Source organism: Lipophrys pholis, assembly GCF_963383615.2.
Source record: "Lipophrys pholis genome assembly, chromosome: 2".
Classification (NCBI taxonomy): domain Eukaryota; kingdom Metazoa; phylum Chordata; class Actinopteri; order Blenniiformes; family Blenniidae; genus Lipophrys; species Lipophrys pholis.
This window is the reverse complement of record NC_137636.1, coordinates 15,385,205-15,403,040: the sequence shown is the minus strand read 5'-3', so window position 1 is coordinate 15,403,040 and position 17,836 is coordinate 15,385,205. Positions and strand designations below refer to the sequence as shown.

At 40.6% G+C, this 17,836-nt stretch overlaps 1 protein-coding gene across 2 annotated transcripts; it reads left to right on the top strand.

The window, feature by feature from the left end:
• The first annotated feature begins 1,971 nt into the window (after positions 1 to 1,971).
• On the top strand, positions 1,972 to 15,401 carry myzap (myocardial zonula adherens protein). 2 transcript variants are annotated; one of them, XM_080458939.1, is made up of 14 exons: positions 1,972 to 2,477; positions 3,185 to 3,253; positions 6,113 to 6,205; positions 8,137 to 8,301; positions 8,406 to 8,498; positions 8,602 to 8,715; positions 8,796 to 8,948; positions 9,780 to 9,905; positions 10,106 to 10,234; positions 10,557 to 10,651; positions 10,975 to 11,080; positions 12,673 to 12,756; positions 12,997 to 13,103; positions 13,189 to 15,401. In XM_080458939.1, the coding sequence occupies exons 1-14, from the start codon at positions 2,403 to 2,405 to the stop codon at positions 13,829 to 13,831; spliced, it is 2,052 nt and encodes a 683-aa protein (XP_080315065.1). In that variant the 5' UTR covers positions 1,972 to 2,402; the 3' UTR covers positions 13,832 to 15,401. The 2 variants fall into 2 exon arrangements, with proteins under 2 accessions (XP_080315065.1, XP_080315066.1); XM_080458940.1 differs by having other exon boundaries at positions 1,995 to 2,477; positions 13,042 to 13,103.
• Positions 15,402 to 17,836: the final 2,435 nt, after the last annotated feature.

The following is a 17,836-nucleotide window of genomic DNA, read 5'->3' as shown; positions in this document are numbered from 1 at the left end:
ACTCGTAGAACCAGAGCTGTGGTATCAGTGTGGTGTTGAATGAAGATCTGCTCAGAAACAGAACAGATTGTGACAGGAAAACAACACCGTGTGTTTAGCACGAGAGAGGGCTTTCACAAGGTTTTACACATGACATTGGACTGGGGGAGCAGCCCTGCTCAGAGACCGGCTCATTGATTGCAGGAGTAAAGAAACACCCTTTGTTTGATGTCTGGTTACTAATTAACCACCCGGCACTGTAGAAATACCGCTTTATACTGTCCTGAGAATTTTTCTCTTTTTTTCCTCTGACATGTTTGAAATTAAGAGCTTTGATGAAATACAACAAACATCTGAACTGAACAAGCAACTTGAGTCTTAAAACCTCAATTCCCCATTCTTCTGCCACTCCGTCTCCAGTTTCTATCGAAGGGAGTGACTGCAGGTTATTCATGACAGGAATGTGATCTGGCTGTCAGAATGACTGTTCCTCAAAGATAATTGACAGGATAAGGAGGCGTAAACTGATGACAGCAGAGTCAACGCGTAAAACCAGCTGAAATGTGTCAGAGGGCGGTCATAGGTGACAATGGCATTACATAATAATATTTGTTGTGTCGTCTTCCTTTTCATCCATACCAACACGATCAATAATTTATTGAGTATAGGAACTCCTGTATTACTCGACAGCAGCAACACGTTTCGGACCTCGTGAATAAAGAACCACACACAACTCCTTTATTTATTTATTCATTTATTTATCTATTTATCCAAAATAAAGAAAACTAAATCATTTAAAAGTTAAAAAAAAAGTATTTATTAATTCAAGTGAAAATATAATAGTTTATTCAGAGAGTTTATCAAGAAGTTTTTAATTCAGGTTGAAAAAAACTTTCTTCAAATGTAAATGTCATTACATAGAAAGGCTGTGTTATCAATTTGATCAGTCAGTTGTGCTCATCAAAAAAACTTACATGTTATAGTTTTACATTTTTTTTCAGTTTTCGTTTTTAGTTTATTTTCTTGAACCGAACAGAATTTACAAACAGAAGACATAAACAGAATAGTTGTCTCAAAATGTTTGCATTTCTATATCTGTATTTCTTGACATTTATCTGTAGTTAGATCATTTCTATTTGAAGTGCAGGCTTATTGAATATATTGACATATATATGTCGTTTGATAAATAGTGGAATGAAAAGAATAATACAAGATTTCAGTTTCACCAAAAAACAAACAAAAAAAAAGTTGAAAAGTTTACAGTACATAGTTGTACCAGTTTTTTCTACACTCGGAACATAACTGACATTTTCAAGTTTCATGACTTATAAGTTTAAATGATAAACAATAAAGAACAAAAAAGCCTCAACATTATGTAGTGTATGTGTAATAAATGTGAAATATGACATTTTTAATTTTGTCATTCTAGAAAACTGTCAGGTCAACTGTCAACTCAAGCGCAGACTCACAAGTTTCAATCAAAAACAGAATTTATAGTCCAGGGGGTAGACACACAAAAAACAAAAACTAGAGTCAAGGGGAACACAGGGGAACACAGGGGAACACAGGGGAACACAGGGGAACACAGGGGAACACAGGGGAACACAGGGGAACACAGGGGAACACAGGGGAACACAGGGGACTCAGTAAAGATGAAATGAGCCGACACAGACACCAGAGAGAGAGGGGATTGAATACAGAGAGAAGGCGGGGAGACCACAGGTGCTGCACATGAGTGCTAAGCAGGGGAAGAAGATGATAGGATAATTGAAAATGTGAGGTGAGACACACGGGGGCAGATGCAGACAGGGACCTGACACTTAGTAATACTAAGTACTATACTTTTAAGGAACTCAAACCTGTGACATGTGTTTAGTTTAGTTTTTTTTTTTTCAGTTGAGTTGTTTCTTCCTGTTGGCCACTCCTGGTGATAAGCAGTGCTGCACCTGTCCCAGCCCAGTCAGAAGACCCGCCCATGAAAGTCCTGCTCCCAGGGCAGGAGGCGCAGAGCAGGCAAACAGGTGAAATGTGGCCCGACAGGTCTGATGGGAACAGAGACTCAGCGAGAAACACATGCAGAGAGGCTGCTGAGTGACTGACAAGCCTGTCGGTCAGGTCAATGTAGAAGCAGTCTGGCTGGAGTTGAGAGAATGACATGGTTGTGTGAGTGTTGCTGAGGGTGGGACTGGATCATACCTGGTCATTTCACTGTCACCGGACGGACCCTCAGGCCCAGTGGACTCTCACCAGCAGCAGACTTGTCAGAGTGGAATTTCCCTCCTCTTCTCTGGCTGGAGCTGGGGTCGGATGATCGCTCTGAGAGTCTGAGCAGAACTCAGGAAGGAGAGTGAGAGGAAGGGTGGGAGGAGGGCTTCAGAGGGAGAGAGAGGAAGACAAGCCAGGAGTGGACAGAAAGAGGAGAAATGCTTCGCTACGGTTCAGGACGAACTGTTTCTACCATCACCACCACCGAGGACTCTTCAGAGACTGCGAGTCCGGTAAGAAGACGTCCCAGAGCAGTCAAAGTGCTGAAGCTCCCCCTCTGTCTCTCTCTTTCCTCCCTTCTCCACTGTGTTTTGCTCACAGTCCACTGTTTTTTTTCCCTCCCTCCCTCTGCTTGTCCACCCCTGCTGCCTTTAACGCTGCAGCCACTTGTTTCAGGTCTGTGCACAGTGAAAACAGTTTCTCTATCCCAGTTTAGGATGTCCTGTTCTTTGATCTCACTCTTTGTGACTGAATGTTTGTTGTAGGATGTGTGGATGTGCTCTGTTACACAACCGTGTAACGAGAGCTCAGCGTGCAGGAGACATTGCTGTCATGTTTATTTGAACAGTTCTCTGATAAAACAGGCCTTTGTACTAAACTTGGTCTTTCTTTTATCCATTCCCCTGCTCCTGTCATGTGGAATGGCACAGCGTGATCATTTGTTGAAATGTGTGAGGCTTCAGAATCAAACAATTTTGTCAAAAGTTACAAAGAAATTGAAAAGAAATTGCACTATTTGACAAAATCAAAAAAACACTGCATAGTAAATATAACAAATGCTCCATTGTACAATGTCAGAACATTTACATAAACTTTGTTTACTGCTCAGTTGCTGCTGTCCATAAATAATTGCATGAAGGAGCTTGTATTCTTTGTGTTTCAGTTCAAGTGATGTTTTCAAACCAATAAGTATCATTTCATGATTTTGTCTGTCTTTCAGAGGAGAACAAGACGCCTGAGGTTGACTCTTCATGCAGGAGATCATGAAAAAACCACAGGCTCAGACACAGTAAGTCATATATATCTCCCTCAGAGACATTCTTCAATTATCCACGCTTTGTCCCACCTATAACTTGACAGCCATATTTGAATCAGCTGAAAGAAAAAGTGAGCTTCAATGAAAAGATGGTGTAGCCAACGGCGGGGGGGGGGGGGGGGTTAATAGATGCACAGCTGGTTCATATTTTCTTCAAAGCCCAGCTCCATTGTAGACCTGCAATATTGAAAATATTTAAAGTTGAGCTGAAACGGCATCAGTGACATACCTCATAAAGCTGGCATCTGCTTATTGACATGCAGAATTACATTTCTGCACTCATTGTGGCCGTGTGAGTTTGCGTGTGTGCTGCAGGCTGTGGAGGTGTTTGTTGTTGGTGGCTCTGCCCCGGCCTTTGTTTGTGTTCAGGAGTTGGTCCAGAGGCTGAGGCCACACTTTGATCTTGAGAATGTGAGAGCTGAGTGAGACGCTTCACTCAATCTTGGCCTTGAAGAGCTGTTTGGTACATTGGCTGTGTGTGATTGTGCGACTAAAAAAACGGTATGTTTTGCATGAACCTTGGCCAGAAGGATGAAGTTGGTCTTGTTATTTCACCACTGATAGCACACTGGAGTAATCTCTGATTGTGGCTCCCTCTGGGAGGGCGTGACCATGACTATTGGAACTGATGACGGAGAACAGTCTGATTAAGAGGGAACACAAAGTGGATAACACGCACAAAAGTGTGCATTCAGTAAGGAAACAATCCTGCAACTGAGCAGAGAGTCTGCAGGATAGAAAACACCAGCTTTAACGACGGCAAGGGATTTTCTTTTTCCACAATCGACTGCCTTCCTGTGTGTAATGGTTGGAGGAAACACACTGGTGCATAAAGAATGAAAACAGTTGTAATAGTAGGCTTTGTAACAATAACAACATTTTAGGAAATGGATCTGTTCACTTTGTTTGGAATTTTAGCATGGCTATAAATCTCATATTAAACAGTCTTTTTTCAACCTTTTGTTTCATCAGGGTGCTAATATATCACTTGTTTGTTTCACTCCAAAAAAGTGTTGTTTGATAAATTTCTCCTGATTTTACTATTTGTGGTGGGCTGAACAAAATGACGTCAGCAACCCTATCATGTAACTTTATATTTTCACCTCTGTAAGATCCAAAAATCACAAAATCTGTCAGGACATGAAATTGAGCACAAAGCGATGAGGCGCTGCTCATTCATCAAACTCTAAAAACAAAGTGTTGCATAAAGTATGAAACTGTTGCACGGCAGAGAAAAGTGAAAGCGTGAAGCCACACTAGGTATACCTTAAAGTTTCAGGTGTTCAGAGTTCAAAAGGGTAGAAACTCGCCTTGAGACCTCTTTTATCTGCTCATTATGTATTTGTCGCCAAGCTCTGCGGTCTTTGCAGGTGTTGTTATAATGGTGGTAACGCGCCACCCTCATGTTGTTGCCACACTCCAGATAACTGCAGAGTATTCAGAAGGAGGTTAAACAAGCTCAATGTAAATTTACAGATCAAATCTAAGAGTATTTGTCCTATATTGAAGCAGTAATCTTTAAGGGGATGTCATGTATAGGTCACTCAGGACTGTGGTCAAGAAAAGGTATTATTGAGGTTGAAACCGTAAAATTTGTAAGGGTGTGTCCTGCAACCTGACACGTCATGAATACAGCTCAGCCAGTGCCTATGGCCTAGATGAGATGTAATACATCTGCTCCATGACACATAGTGCACACACACGTCTACACCGGCAGCATTGGATTTCGTCTCCATAATGGCTGGAAGCATCAACAAAGTGAACATGTTTCAACCCATTGGGCGACGTGTGTGTCTTTGAGTTTAACTTTTATGTTTGTATTTAAAAAAGAAACTAATCTCATCAGTTGAGTCACTCACAGCGCAGACATATGACAGAGCAAACAATGACACTGACATTTTTTATTCATTCTACATAAGTCAGGCAGTGCGAAGCCTTTGAGCCATTTATGTTTTTCGATGCAGTAAAGCACTTGAAGGCCTGTGGCTTTCTTCAACCAAAAAAAATGACACGTTTGCTGCTTCAGTGACAAAAGCCAGGTAAACACTGTTGGCCGCTGTGGTCAAACATCAGCACAGTAAAATTGAAAGCTGGGTGAACAAGCTGCTCAGGATGGCTTAGTTCCCTCCCTCCAGCTGGAATTCACATCCGCCTATTAGTGGGCCTTCACCATTTCTCAACAGCATGTTCTCTGTAGATTAAGTGGTGCAGAAATGTGGAGCTCGGCTCCGTCTGTAAGACAACACTGGCGTCTTTGTTCCAGTCCTCCTCACTCTTATCTCTGTGAGATGAAGACTGACGCCTCTTTCTCTCGGCAGTATGTCCCGTATGGTTATTTCATTTTGAGCAGAGGCTCTAATTAGACGTCAGAAGTCTCAGTTATTGTCGAGTGTTATCTGTCTTATTCAAAAGTTCTCACACAGGAAGTGGTGTCACTGACAATTAAAGCACTTTAAGTTGAAAAACAAACAAAACAAGCCTGTTTAGTTTTGCCTGGCTTTTATTAATGAATTTGTGTAAGAAATAACCTTTTTTTATACATTATTTGAATTCTCTTGGCTATCTATAGATGATATCATATTCACTTAGTGCCATGTGGGAATTGCTCATGTATTTGTTTGCTTGCATTCTTGTTGAAATCATTTCTGTCATCACACTGATACACTCCAGTGCTTTGGTACAATGAAAAATTAACAAATTAGAGGGTATGGTTGGTTTGTTTGGACAGGATACGCCTTTTAAAAATTGTTCAATGTTTCGAATTGCTCACACCGGGACTGAAGTAACTCATCCACAACAGAAATCTTGAATAATGTGTTTTTTCTTCTGCAGACTGAGAGAGAAAAAGATGTCAGTGGGACATGGAAGAAGAAGAACGGGCTTATCCAAAGGGAGAGGCCAGCTGGCAGCGAGTCGCCTCAGCAGGTAGACGGTCTCTTCCACTACATGAATAATGGGAGTGACACACACACTGCCACCGCTTCAGTGCAGTGTGTGTGTATATGTCACTGACATCTTACAGTAAAATGTACTTCAGTGCCTGCACTCTGAGGCTGTCATCAATAATGTATTCTTCAGACGGTCGGTATGAATTAAAGCTTGCAGGTGACTGTAACTGATTCGATGTCTCAAGTGTATCTGCTTAGGCTGAGAAAGACGTGCATGTTCACTCATAACAAGACACTGTTTTACTTTTTTCCATGGAGCAGAATATAACTAGGACAATGGCAGTTCACATATCTTGTGAGACAAACTCTACATTTTCAGATCTGATCGTTATTCAACTGATCTGAAGTAAATTATAAAGTGAAATTACAATACTGGATAAACCCTCCATCTTCTGTACTTGGTTTATCCAAGCAAGGATGACCTGGGTTCAGCTCCAGCCAACAACATGTGAGAGTCAATTAAAAGTCAAAGAAAGAAAGATTATCATAAACGTCTGGTGCTGAGTTCTTCTCCCTTTTGAAATAACTGGATTTGCTTAATTTGTTACTCCAACTAAAAGGTAGCCTAAGCAGTTACTTTACCTCTTTTGTTGCTTCTTATTGTCTGTTTAAATTTGATCAGTCTTGGTGTTTTACAGCTGTGTTGATATGTTGAAGTCTAGCTGAGCTGTCAGTACTTTATAGGTCAGTCAAATCTGGGATTCACTTATTAAGTTCAGCTGAAGTTACATCAGTTAGTTGTAGCAAGATGATTTATTAACCATGTCACTGACAAGACGCGTCAACAAAGCAAAAACATAATTACCAGACTGTAGACTCATAGTAGTAACCTATCGTTAACTTCAGGCCAATGGATCACGTGCACTGTGGATGCAGGATAATATTAACTTTACTCTAAGTCAAATAATCTTTCATGTTGCTGTGAGGTCAACTGAAGTCAGAATTAATAAGGAACTTGATGAATTAGTAACATAGCTGCTGGTGAACAGCCAGACACTGTGAAAAGGCTCTCCAACAGTTTCGATTACAAAAATAACAAATGATCAGCTCATGAGAATTTTAACTGTTTCTGATTGTATATAGTTACTAAGGTTTTACTTCCAAACAGTGCAGCGTCACATACCTTTATTGTTTTTTTGACACCTTTCACATGCATGGCCAATTTAGATTAATCAGAGATTATCAAGTTAAATTTAATTTAGGTTGAAAACTGTTCTAATTAATCTGGTTAAATAGAAACATATACTGTGTTTTGGCTTCTGAGAAAGTAAACCTAGAAAGTTACATTGGCATTTGCATTTATTTGACATGCTTCAATTAATTCACAAAAAACATACTTAAAAAAATAATAATATTAATGTGCAAATTATTTTAAGGGTTTAATGCACATTAGCTGGAGCCCTGTAAGGAATTTCTTTAAGGTCCAAAAAAAAAAGGATGACTTCTGAAATATTCAGAGAAATTTGATACCTGAGCTGCAGCCCTGTAAATTATCTGTGCCCATGACTACAATTGTCATTTGTTATTTAGCTATTGCATTGTTTGAAGTACCACATGGCTCCTGCGCTGGTGTGCATCTGTTGTCACCGGCTGATAGAGATACAATAGCCAGAAATGGCAGCAGCTCATGTACCAGGTTGCAGAAACATGACACCTCCAGTGCACTCTGCACCTTTTTTAGCTGTTCGTTCTCAGCCAGGTTCCAGTTTCCAGTGCTCAGCAACAGCGGTGCTGGAAATGCCTGAACAAGCATGCATATTTAGACATGTACGTCTGCACGCTAACACATGCAGTGCACCTGCAAGTGTGCATGTGTGCACACTTTTAGGAGGACACATTGAAAGTAGAAGTCGGCCTCGGCAGCGGGTGGCTATAGAAACCTGACCGGGGCGATCCTGTCTCCCTCAGCACCTCGGAGACATGGCCAATGGGGTGCCAGAGACCTCGCTGCAGCATCATGGGCCCAAAGTGTACGGTGTGGTGCAGAGGACGGGCTCAAACAGACATCAAGAGGTGATGGCGCGACAGTGGACAGCCAATCATCTTCAGGATGAGATGAAGTATATCAAGGAGGTGAGTGGAGACCGACGCAGTAAGCAAACCTTTAGGTCAGCCATTGTTTCATCATGACGTCATGCATGTGGTTTACAAAATATCTATATGTTCTCCAAATCTAGGTGAGAGACTCTCTGGAGAAGGTGAGAGAGCGGATGTATGGGCAGTTTGGAGGAATGCAGCAATCAATGCAGAAGCTTTCACAGGAAATCAGGGTAATTAATTATGTAACACCATGTGACTGGTGGCTCAGAAATTGCTCATCAAACTCCCACCTGTAAAGCAATGAAATCACATGAAAATTCACTGTTTCTTCAGGCTGCCAACACACATCGAAGAAGTCTGGAGTCAGAGGTGAAGGTCCGGACTGCCGCCATGGAAAGCTTCGATCAGATGAACAGCTCCCTCATATCAGCAAACATTGGCCTGCAGGTAGAACTTATCAAAACAGCTGCCCACTGTCGTATTAAAGGTTAACTCTCTAAGTCAACCTATTTGGTCTTTCTTTGCAGAAATCTCTACTGGAGAACTGTCAGGGCCGAGTGGACACAAAAGAGGAGGTGAAGAGTTTGCGAAGCACCTATGAGAAGGCACAAGAACAACTCCAAGAGAAGGAGCAGGCGCTTGCAGCAGCACAGGCTGAAAACCAAACTTTGAGACTGCAGGTAACACCGCCCTCACACATACTCTTTGTTACGGAACACCCTGTTACTGTACTCCTCCACGTAAACTCGCATGTCTAGAAATCTCAAATTGTACAAAATATCAAAATTAAGGATATGTGTATGATTTTAGGTCAAGTTATTTCCTTACACTTGATCTCAAACACATCAGATTTCACCAAAGGTATAGGGATGTGTTCAAAAAAGAATTTCGCTCATTTCTCTTCTGAAGGTTTGCTTGTGAAAAGTGTGATCAAAAGTCACCAAAGACTGGAGTGGAAATGTGAGATTGCAGATACCAAACAAAGGCAAATACAGGAGCGCTTCACATGTGGAAGTTATTCACCACCCGACACCTCAGCAGTTTTCAATTGAGCAGCAGGTTACACTCAAAATAAACATTAAGGATCATAGAAGTTCTGAGAACTTCTACTCTCATCTGTATGGTGATAAAGGAGTGGTCAGTATCTGGTCTGCACATTGTTGTGAGTAGCACTATTGCCTTATGGCGAGAATGTCTTTGGTTTGAGGCCACAGCGAGCGGTGGAGGCCTTTCTATTGGGTGAATTGGTACCTCTAAAATACCCATAAGTGTGTACACATGAGTATGTGATACGGCAGCTTGATGATCATTGTGCATGAGAGACAAAATGGCTTAATGTTCCAAGGAAGGGAATTTTTTTTTTTTTTTAATTACATAAAGCTGTATACTTCAATTTAGAAGGCCTGCTGATATGTCACCGCAACTCAGGATCTGCATCTTCTATTCTCGCATCAATCTGCTGTAATAGGTTGAGTGCAGCCCTAATTTCTGCTGTGCTGTGGGTTGTCCAGGTGGAGTCTTCACAGGAGGCCAACACTCAGGCGCTGCATGACCTCTCAGCAAAGCTGCAGAGGGAGTACGAGGAAAAGCTGCAGGAGGAACAGCGCAAGCACAGGGAGGAGATCGAAACCCTACAGGTCTGCATTTTTCAGCGCTTATTCACCAATAAAACACTCACGGTTTCTGTTGACAGTGGAGATTGGAGCTCCTGTGTCAGAATAGTACGCACTTATGATTATCTGTCATGACGCATCAAGTAGTTCAGGTTTGATCAAATAAACCGCTGTTAAACGTCTACATCAAGATTAGACCGACAGAATTATTTCTGTTCACGCAGGCCCAACTGGACGAGTACATCAGGCGACTAGAGGAAGCGGAGATAAAGATCAAGGCTGCAGAGGCCAAGATAGCAGAGAGAGACCAGAGGATCATTGAAGTGGAACGTCTCCTGGACTGTATGGGAAAAGTAAGTCATACTTCAATGTCACACGTGTCTGAGTTACCGGTACCACAACATAGTAACTGTGGTACCATGACTAAAGCAAGTCATATGAATCACTGTACATTTTAATCAGGCATTATGATTGCATGGTTACAGCAGACTTATCAGTAGAAGAACAAAAGCAGTATATTTGATTAATTAGGATTGACCAGCTGGAATTACAATATTGTTTAATACAACACAAATGTAAAGTACTGTTGTGAGAACTTTTTAATTGTGAATTGTTTTCCTCTCGTCATTGAGAAACAAAACTCAGACTGATATGACTTGCTACGGTTTTCCACAGGAAAAGAGTCAACTCCAGAAAAAGCTGCAGGAATCTGAACAGCGCCTTCGCTTGCTGGAGCTGACGGATAAAACTGATCAAACGGTGGCCCAAAGGTACAAATCAGGATCCAGGAAAACAAACATCAGTTTGCCAAAACAAATTTCATTTAACCTCAGTTAAAGACTATTCTACAGGGGCACCATGGGCAACACCAATGACCCCTTTTTGCACATAAACCTGTTATGCAATAAGGTGTCAGTTGCCCACTGTGTGCACAAAAGATTTAGCCTTTCGAATATGAAGGGATTACTTTTTTTTTTTTTTGTCAAACTGCTTCCACAGTCTGATTAAACTAAAACAAGTTTCTTGTTTCACACTTTGATCGGGGCGCTGCAGTGTTTTTCCTCTTCTGATTTTTATGGTGGGTTGTTTTTAGGTCCAAAGAGCTGCAGAGTGAAACGGTGGACCTCCGTGAAAGGATCAAGCACCTGAACGACATGGTGTTCTGCCAGCAGAGGAAAGTCAAAGGAATGATCGAGGAGGTGAGCAGGATTAATTTCTCCAGCTCATCTGTTCTGTGTTTGAACAACAGGAGTGGCTGATATACTGTACATGCATTAGCTCAGGATGTTTGTTTGCGGTGGAGGTCCGGAGCTGTGTCTCCAAGGAATATAAACCTTCATCTCGCCTACAGTCAATAAAGTGCTGAGTGCCATGGCAGCCTTGTGATTATGAACCAGATTATTAGTTGTAATTTTCATACAAACTGTTATTGGTCTCTGCGAAACTCTAAAATGTCTGCTTTAAGGAAATCTTACAAGCTGGAAACAAATCACAGAAGCAAGTTATATTATCTGCTGAAAGAACAAGAACGTTCTCATGCCCGTTTTCTTCAAAACAACAATTCTTATTAAAGCCCATGTTGAAAACCAAAAGATATCCTACAAACTCGTGTGTCGATGTTAAAATTAGATATGTTCATCATGATACAAAAAAAAGTAATAACATAGAGGTAAATGTGGCACAATCAAGACATTATACATTTATTGCTTCACTTCAGACATGAGTTTGTCCTGATAGAGTAAATTTAGACTTTTTTTTTTAATTTGAAGGAATTATTGCTTATATTTTGTAACAAAAATGTGTTTTTATCAATTCGAAAATGCCTAATAACTAGAAGAGAAATTGCATGTCAATTTAGTTGTAACCCCATTGCCTTTAACACAAACGCAGCTGAGAATCCAAACGGCAATACCTGATTCCCAATGAGCAAGTCTAGTATACAGTAGATTCCCTGTAAAGACTTTCAAACCTGAGACCAATAGACCTGAACTTTTACATTGTGACTATTTAACCCCTACAGCCTATAAATGTGGAAGATCTGCTTAAATATTTTCACGGCATTTCTTTCAACGTATTATTCCAAAGCTGGACATGGTAGAACCAAACCAACGCAGGTCATTATTCATTATAAAAAGGCTTCACTGTATGAACAATTAAAACTGTGCACACAGTGTTTTAAGCTCTCTGCAAACAACCAACCATTTCCTTCTTTGACAACAAGTCGCTGTCTGAAAGCAGCTGAACACGGCAACGTGTCATAGCCATCTGGTTTGAAACAATACTAAGGACACAGTGACAGAATGTCTGACCTTAAAAACTCTAAAATGATCCAAGACTGAATATTAATCGTTATGAGTATTTGAAGGTTTATTCAGTCAAAACCAATAATAATACCTCCGTTATTGGCTATACTAAGGAACTTGATCATGAACATGGCCCGATAAGATGAAGATTCTCAGATTTAAGTTATGTAGTCTGATCTGGGTTTCAGTTGTTTCAGCATATAGTTTAGTTTTGTGTGCAGACTTTGATTTGGGAAGACAGAAATTTCTGTAAGGAAACTTCAACTGTGCGTAAACGGGTAGTAAACATGAACTACATTGCTATGGAGCCATAGTGAAACGATTGGTTTTAGTTACATGCAAATGGTGATTAAATTCAGACTTTCCCTTTTTAATTTAAAGTTACAGCTGGGTTTGTATGAAACAATTACAAACTCTTACAATAATGCATCACAATATTTAAATCACAGTATTAAAGGTCAAATGGTTTTGGTCTTGGTGTTCTGCAGGTTCAAACTCTGCGAGGTCAAGTGGCTCAGAAGGACATGTTTATCTCTGAGCTGCTGGACAGGATCGCTATCGTGGAGTGTGAGGTAAGACGACCTTTACCGGGTGTTTGCTGTGTGTTTTTGTCACCGCGTGGTGTGGTGATCTCCTGCATGGCTACAGACGTGTTACTGGGGTAAATGAGCACTGGATATTCTGGACTTTCAGGAGCATCTGCGTGGTTTTTTTTTCTGTGTGTGCACCTTCCATGTGAGCTTTCTCGTGTATATTGGCAGCAGTGCTTTGCATGAAGCTGGCCTGACGGCGATCTTTTCCTCTTTTCCTAGAATAATGAATTAGAAGCCAAGCTGAAGTATTCTATGTCCACACAGAATAGGCCAAGAGATGTTTTGGACACAAAGGAGATAGGAGTAGGCTGCGATCTGCTCCAAAGGTAGGAAGCGATGTACTTGGTGTCACTGGTTTGATATGGTTCTTCATTTTCGAGGTGGTTTCTCACTCTTCTGTCTGACCTACAGACGCGAAGCAAAGAGGCATGATTCTGACTCTGCTATTAACGAAGCAACTTATCTTCATCACACAAAACCCCCTCCACCTGCTCAGCTTCCATTACCAGTGAAACCTCCATCACCCACCGAACCCCTGCCTCCCATCCCTTCCTCACCCACTGACTCCTCCTCACCTGAGCAACCTTCGTCACCTAAACAGCCCTCATCACCCACACAGCCATCTTCATTCTCACAAAGACCTTCCTTCTTCCAGCCTTCATCCCCCTCATCTCCAATTCAGCACGCGTCGTCCTACCTAACCACGCCCACTCAGCCGAGGACGTTCAGATCTAACAACCCTCCACCCAGCAGGCTGGAGTCCAGTTTACTGAAGTACACTCCTGTTGAGTACAGCCGCTTCCTGGAGGCCAACCCCTCGGTGCCGCCAACTGGGACCTTCCCCTACAGACGTCCTTCTGAGCCTGAAACCCCCGCGAGTCCCGCGCTGTCTGGAACGGACGAAGTGGATGCAAGAACAGACACCGACACGACGTCAAGTGCAGAGGAGTCGCCTTCTTCTCCATCCTCCTCTCGACCACGATCAAGAGTACCACAGGTTTCTTCACCATTTATGAAACTTATGGAAATAACAGCGAAGATTAACATAGAGTGATATAAGTTATAGTTTGACATTTTCAAGAAAGTCAGAAACAAAGGATGAAAGAACAGACTAATACCCTTTAATGCCGCAAAGCCTTATTATTTGACCGGCATACTGCAATAAAGTCACTAAACGTGATAGCTCAGATTTTTCTTGCTACAATCTCAAAATCTTCATTCTGGTCTCTGCAACTGAGTCATCAAATCCTGGAGGGCCACGCTTCTGCAGGTTTTTACTGTGTTTTTGTTCCAACAACCAAAGTCTTTGACCTATGATCATGAAACTGGGGAGACCCTAATAAGGAGCCATTTGTCACGATGGTGTGTTGAATCCTGAACAGTCACAGTCCTACATACGCTTCTCTCTCCGTTAAAACATTTGTGTCCTAAATATAACCCGCCACATCAATAAAGCTGAGGCCAGTCGGAGGAGGAGCAGAGCAGCAAGCCAGGACGTCCATAAAGTATGGACAAGCAGAAAGGACTTGGCAGAAATATTGAAAACAGTTTGTAGCTACAAAATGAACCTAACAGCATCTTAACTCTGGTTGCAAAGTGTAAAACTGCAATTTAACCCCAGCACAGATTGGAACTAGTCACTCCTCGTAGAGAAAACCTTGCCCACTCCAAAGTCCCTAACCAAATGATAAAACTACATTTTAAATTTTACTTTCAGATGAATTTGTAACTGAAGTACTGGTGGGTATTTATTAAATGCTTTTCCATTCAAAAAGAAAAGACATGTCTAGTGTTTCTGTATAGTATCACTTAGCATTATAGATATTATATATAAGGTCTCCACAGTACAGTAGATATAAAGGTAGAACTCATGAGTAGCATTCATCCTCCTTTTCAACTCTTGGCAATAAAAACAGATTTCCTAAAATGTTAAGCTGTTGGTTTTTGGTTTACAGATTATATCATCACCTTAACCAGCAGATTAATGATGGAGCTATGTGCAAACACCTGAAGAAACCCACAGAAAACTATGACAATAATAATGTTGCTGGCTGTAAATAGTGAGATGAGCTGTAAAATATATACTGTATATATATTATGAGATCTGTAAAATATATATGTTTTTTTAAAAACATACTGAAGGATTATAGTGCTTTTGTTTACACTCGAAGTATCTACAGTACAATGCTCATGCAGCTATAAGTGGTCAGTCAGAGGCTGGCAGAACTATTGTGTGTATACTCCTATCATTTTATATTTGCTCTGTACATATTAAATGAACATTATTTTATTACTGTTATGTACAGAATATTTATTAACATGCTTTGTGCCTTTGTGAAGAGCCTAGTGTCTGATTGTGGTGGTGGGGATGAATCTTGTTAAATTGGCGACAGGGTCTCACAAAATGAATTTCTAAGTTAATGATGAAACTGTTCTTTTGAAGTTATGAACTTTAATGAGTTGACTGCCATTCCTGAGCCACAGGCACAAGTATTATCCAGCTGCTGTCTGTACTGCCACAACTGTGTTTGGAAAAAGCTTCATGATGTGCCTTTTCTTTGATGATCCATATCACACTGATGATGAAAGGCCAGCTTATGGTTGGATAATAAAGACTACACCTTACAAGTATCATTTTATCAATGGTTGGTCAAATATACTTTGTAAAAACTGGCAGCGTGTCTTGACTCAAGAAGTTGGTTACTGTTCTTCAATCCTTTAGAAATTTGCTAATTTCCATTAATTTAACTCAGAAACTAAGTCTTGGTCACATGTTTGTAAATGTGAACTTTCAGTTTTTGAGTTAAAATTTCAGTTTTTGGCAATAGTTTGCTCACCTTGTGTTGATTTTATATTAATCCAATTTGGTAGTAATAGGCTGATGTTTTATTTTTTTATTTGTTTTATTTCATTTTAAGAGCTACTTAAATTTTATGAAGAGCAACTGTTATTTACATCGGTCATATCTGCAAAAATGATTGTCTGACATTCTTCAAAAAATGACAGGAAAACTACAATAGTTTTTAAATGTGAAATATAAAATTACAAAAGACAGAATTTTGGTACCTATGACCAGTAATGTTTGTTCTGGGAGTTTGCTCAATGATACGGGACGATTGGGGGTTTTAGTGTCACAAGGTTTATGGAAAATGTGCACATTGTCTCCACTCACTGATGGACGTCCACCATTTATACTACAACCTTTGTTTCTACAGTATGAACGTCTATGGGATTTAGACAATACTTTATTTGAAGAAAAGTATTTTTTTCATTGTGTGGTATCACTGATTCTCATTCATGAACACCATTTGATTCAACTACAGCATTTATATTTGAACTCTTGCGGCAACAATATTCATACAATGACATTGAATTATATAACAAGTGAATAAACCATATCTTCGAGGATCGTAAGTCCAATGGAAAGTTCCCATCCATCCATTTTTATACCCACTTCATCCAGTTTAAGGTTGCTGGTAGTTGAAGTGTCGTTTGAGTCAAATGGACAGAATGGAAACGTTTGAGTGAGACAATAGACGAAGGACAGACATTTGTTGGGTTCAGTGTCAAAGATTTTCACAGGCTCACAAATCTGTGCACACAATTCTTTGGCTGTATGTCATCAAAGAGATGCTAAATAAAACAAACCGTTCAGACAACTTTGGGGACAAAGTCAACATTTTTGTGGTTAACAAAATAATTAAAAAGTGTCACCGATTTCCACTATTTTCTTTGACTTCCATTACAGAAAATGTATGCTTAATTGAGAGAAATATTCTAAATATACTGTGCAAAATACATCATTGTTTTAATGTGTGAGCTTCCTTGAAACTTGGGTAATTTTGCAAGAGGTGCAAGTGTGGCATTTAAGATGGCCGACAATATGGCCGCTTCCACCAAATCGCTGCCATTTTGTTCCAAAGCGCCACCACAGTGCCACTGTCGGTGGGAGGCAGTAGGACATGATTGCGGGCGCAGCGCTATAAATGCTCTCAAGAACTTTGAGGAGAAAGTTGCACTAAAAATCAAATAGAAATACAATTTGTACAATTAAATGGATGGTTAAAGTTCATCAACACTGTTATGCAGCTGTAGAGCTGTGGCCTAAAGTTGTCTCTGAATTCTGACAGGTGCTGGAGAGGACACAGGTGTAACCTCTTGGTTAAAGTTTAAATCATTGTCTACTGAGTTGAGTGAGAAAGGTTTTGGCACCATAGCTGGAAAACATCCGTAGAGGAAATGGAACCATGGAAAATCTGTCAGGGTCTGAAAATAAGCCTGACTGAAATGGAATGCATGCATGTAAACTGTCTGCATTTTCTGAACCAAAAAGAGATATTCTAAAAGTATGAGAAACATTTTCAAATATTTCTTTCCCGTCTGCAGAGATTAGACATCAAAGAAAAAACAGATAAGCCACAAGCAGGGTGATATTATTTGGAGCAGATGACCACATTTTCAGAGCTTTACATGATGTTTCAATTAAAGTATTTTTGTCGCAGCTGCTGAAAGTAATTAAAAAGTTACTTGTAATCTAATTTAGTTACTTTTAAAAGCAAGTAATCAGCAAAGTAACTAAGTTACTTTTCAAAGGAGTAACTAGTAATCAGTAATCGGATTCCTTTTTCAAGGTCACTGTGACAACACTGTCCACATGTGTTGGGGTCAGCGTGTGATCAGAATATGCAAATTACCCTAGTGGTAGGCTACCGGAAGGTTCTACCCTGTCAGAGGTAATTTACATATAAACGAATCGCCAAACAGAAGTAAATTGTTATTTACGGGTTGACAATTACTGATCACTAGCGGTAGGCCACCAAAGTAATGGATTACTGGAGTAATAGATTACTAAGGTAATGTACCAAGTGTAAGTTATGCAAAGCTATAAAGGTTGATTGGAGTAAATAGTCAGTTATCGGCCAACAGCTTTGAGCTAAAAAGGGTCGCCTGACGGGAGGAACCTCCACGGGGTCCAATCGCGAAGGCGGTCCACCAGTGGCACGACCGGTCAACAGGCGTGACGGGTCACTCCTTTGTTGACAACTGCGGGTCAGTGGCG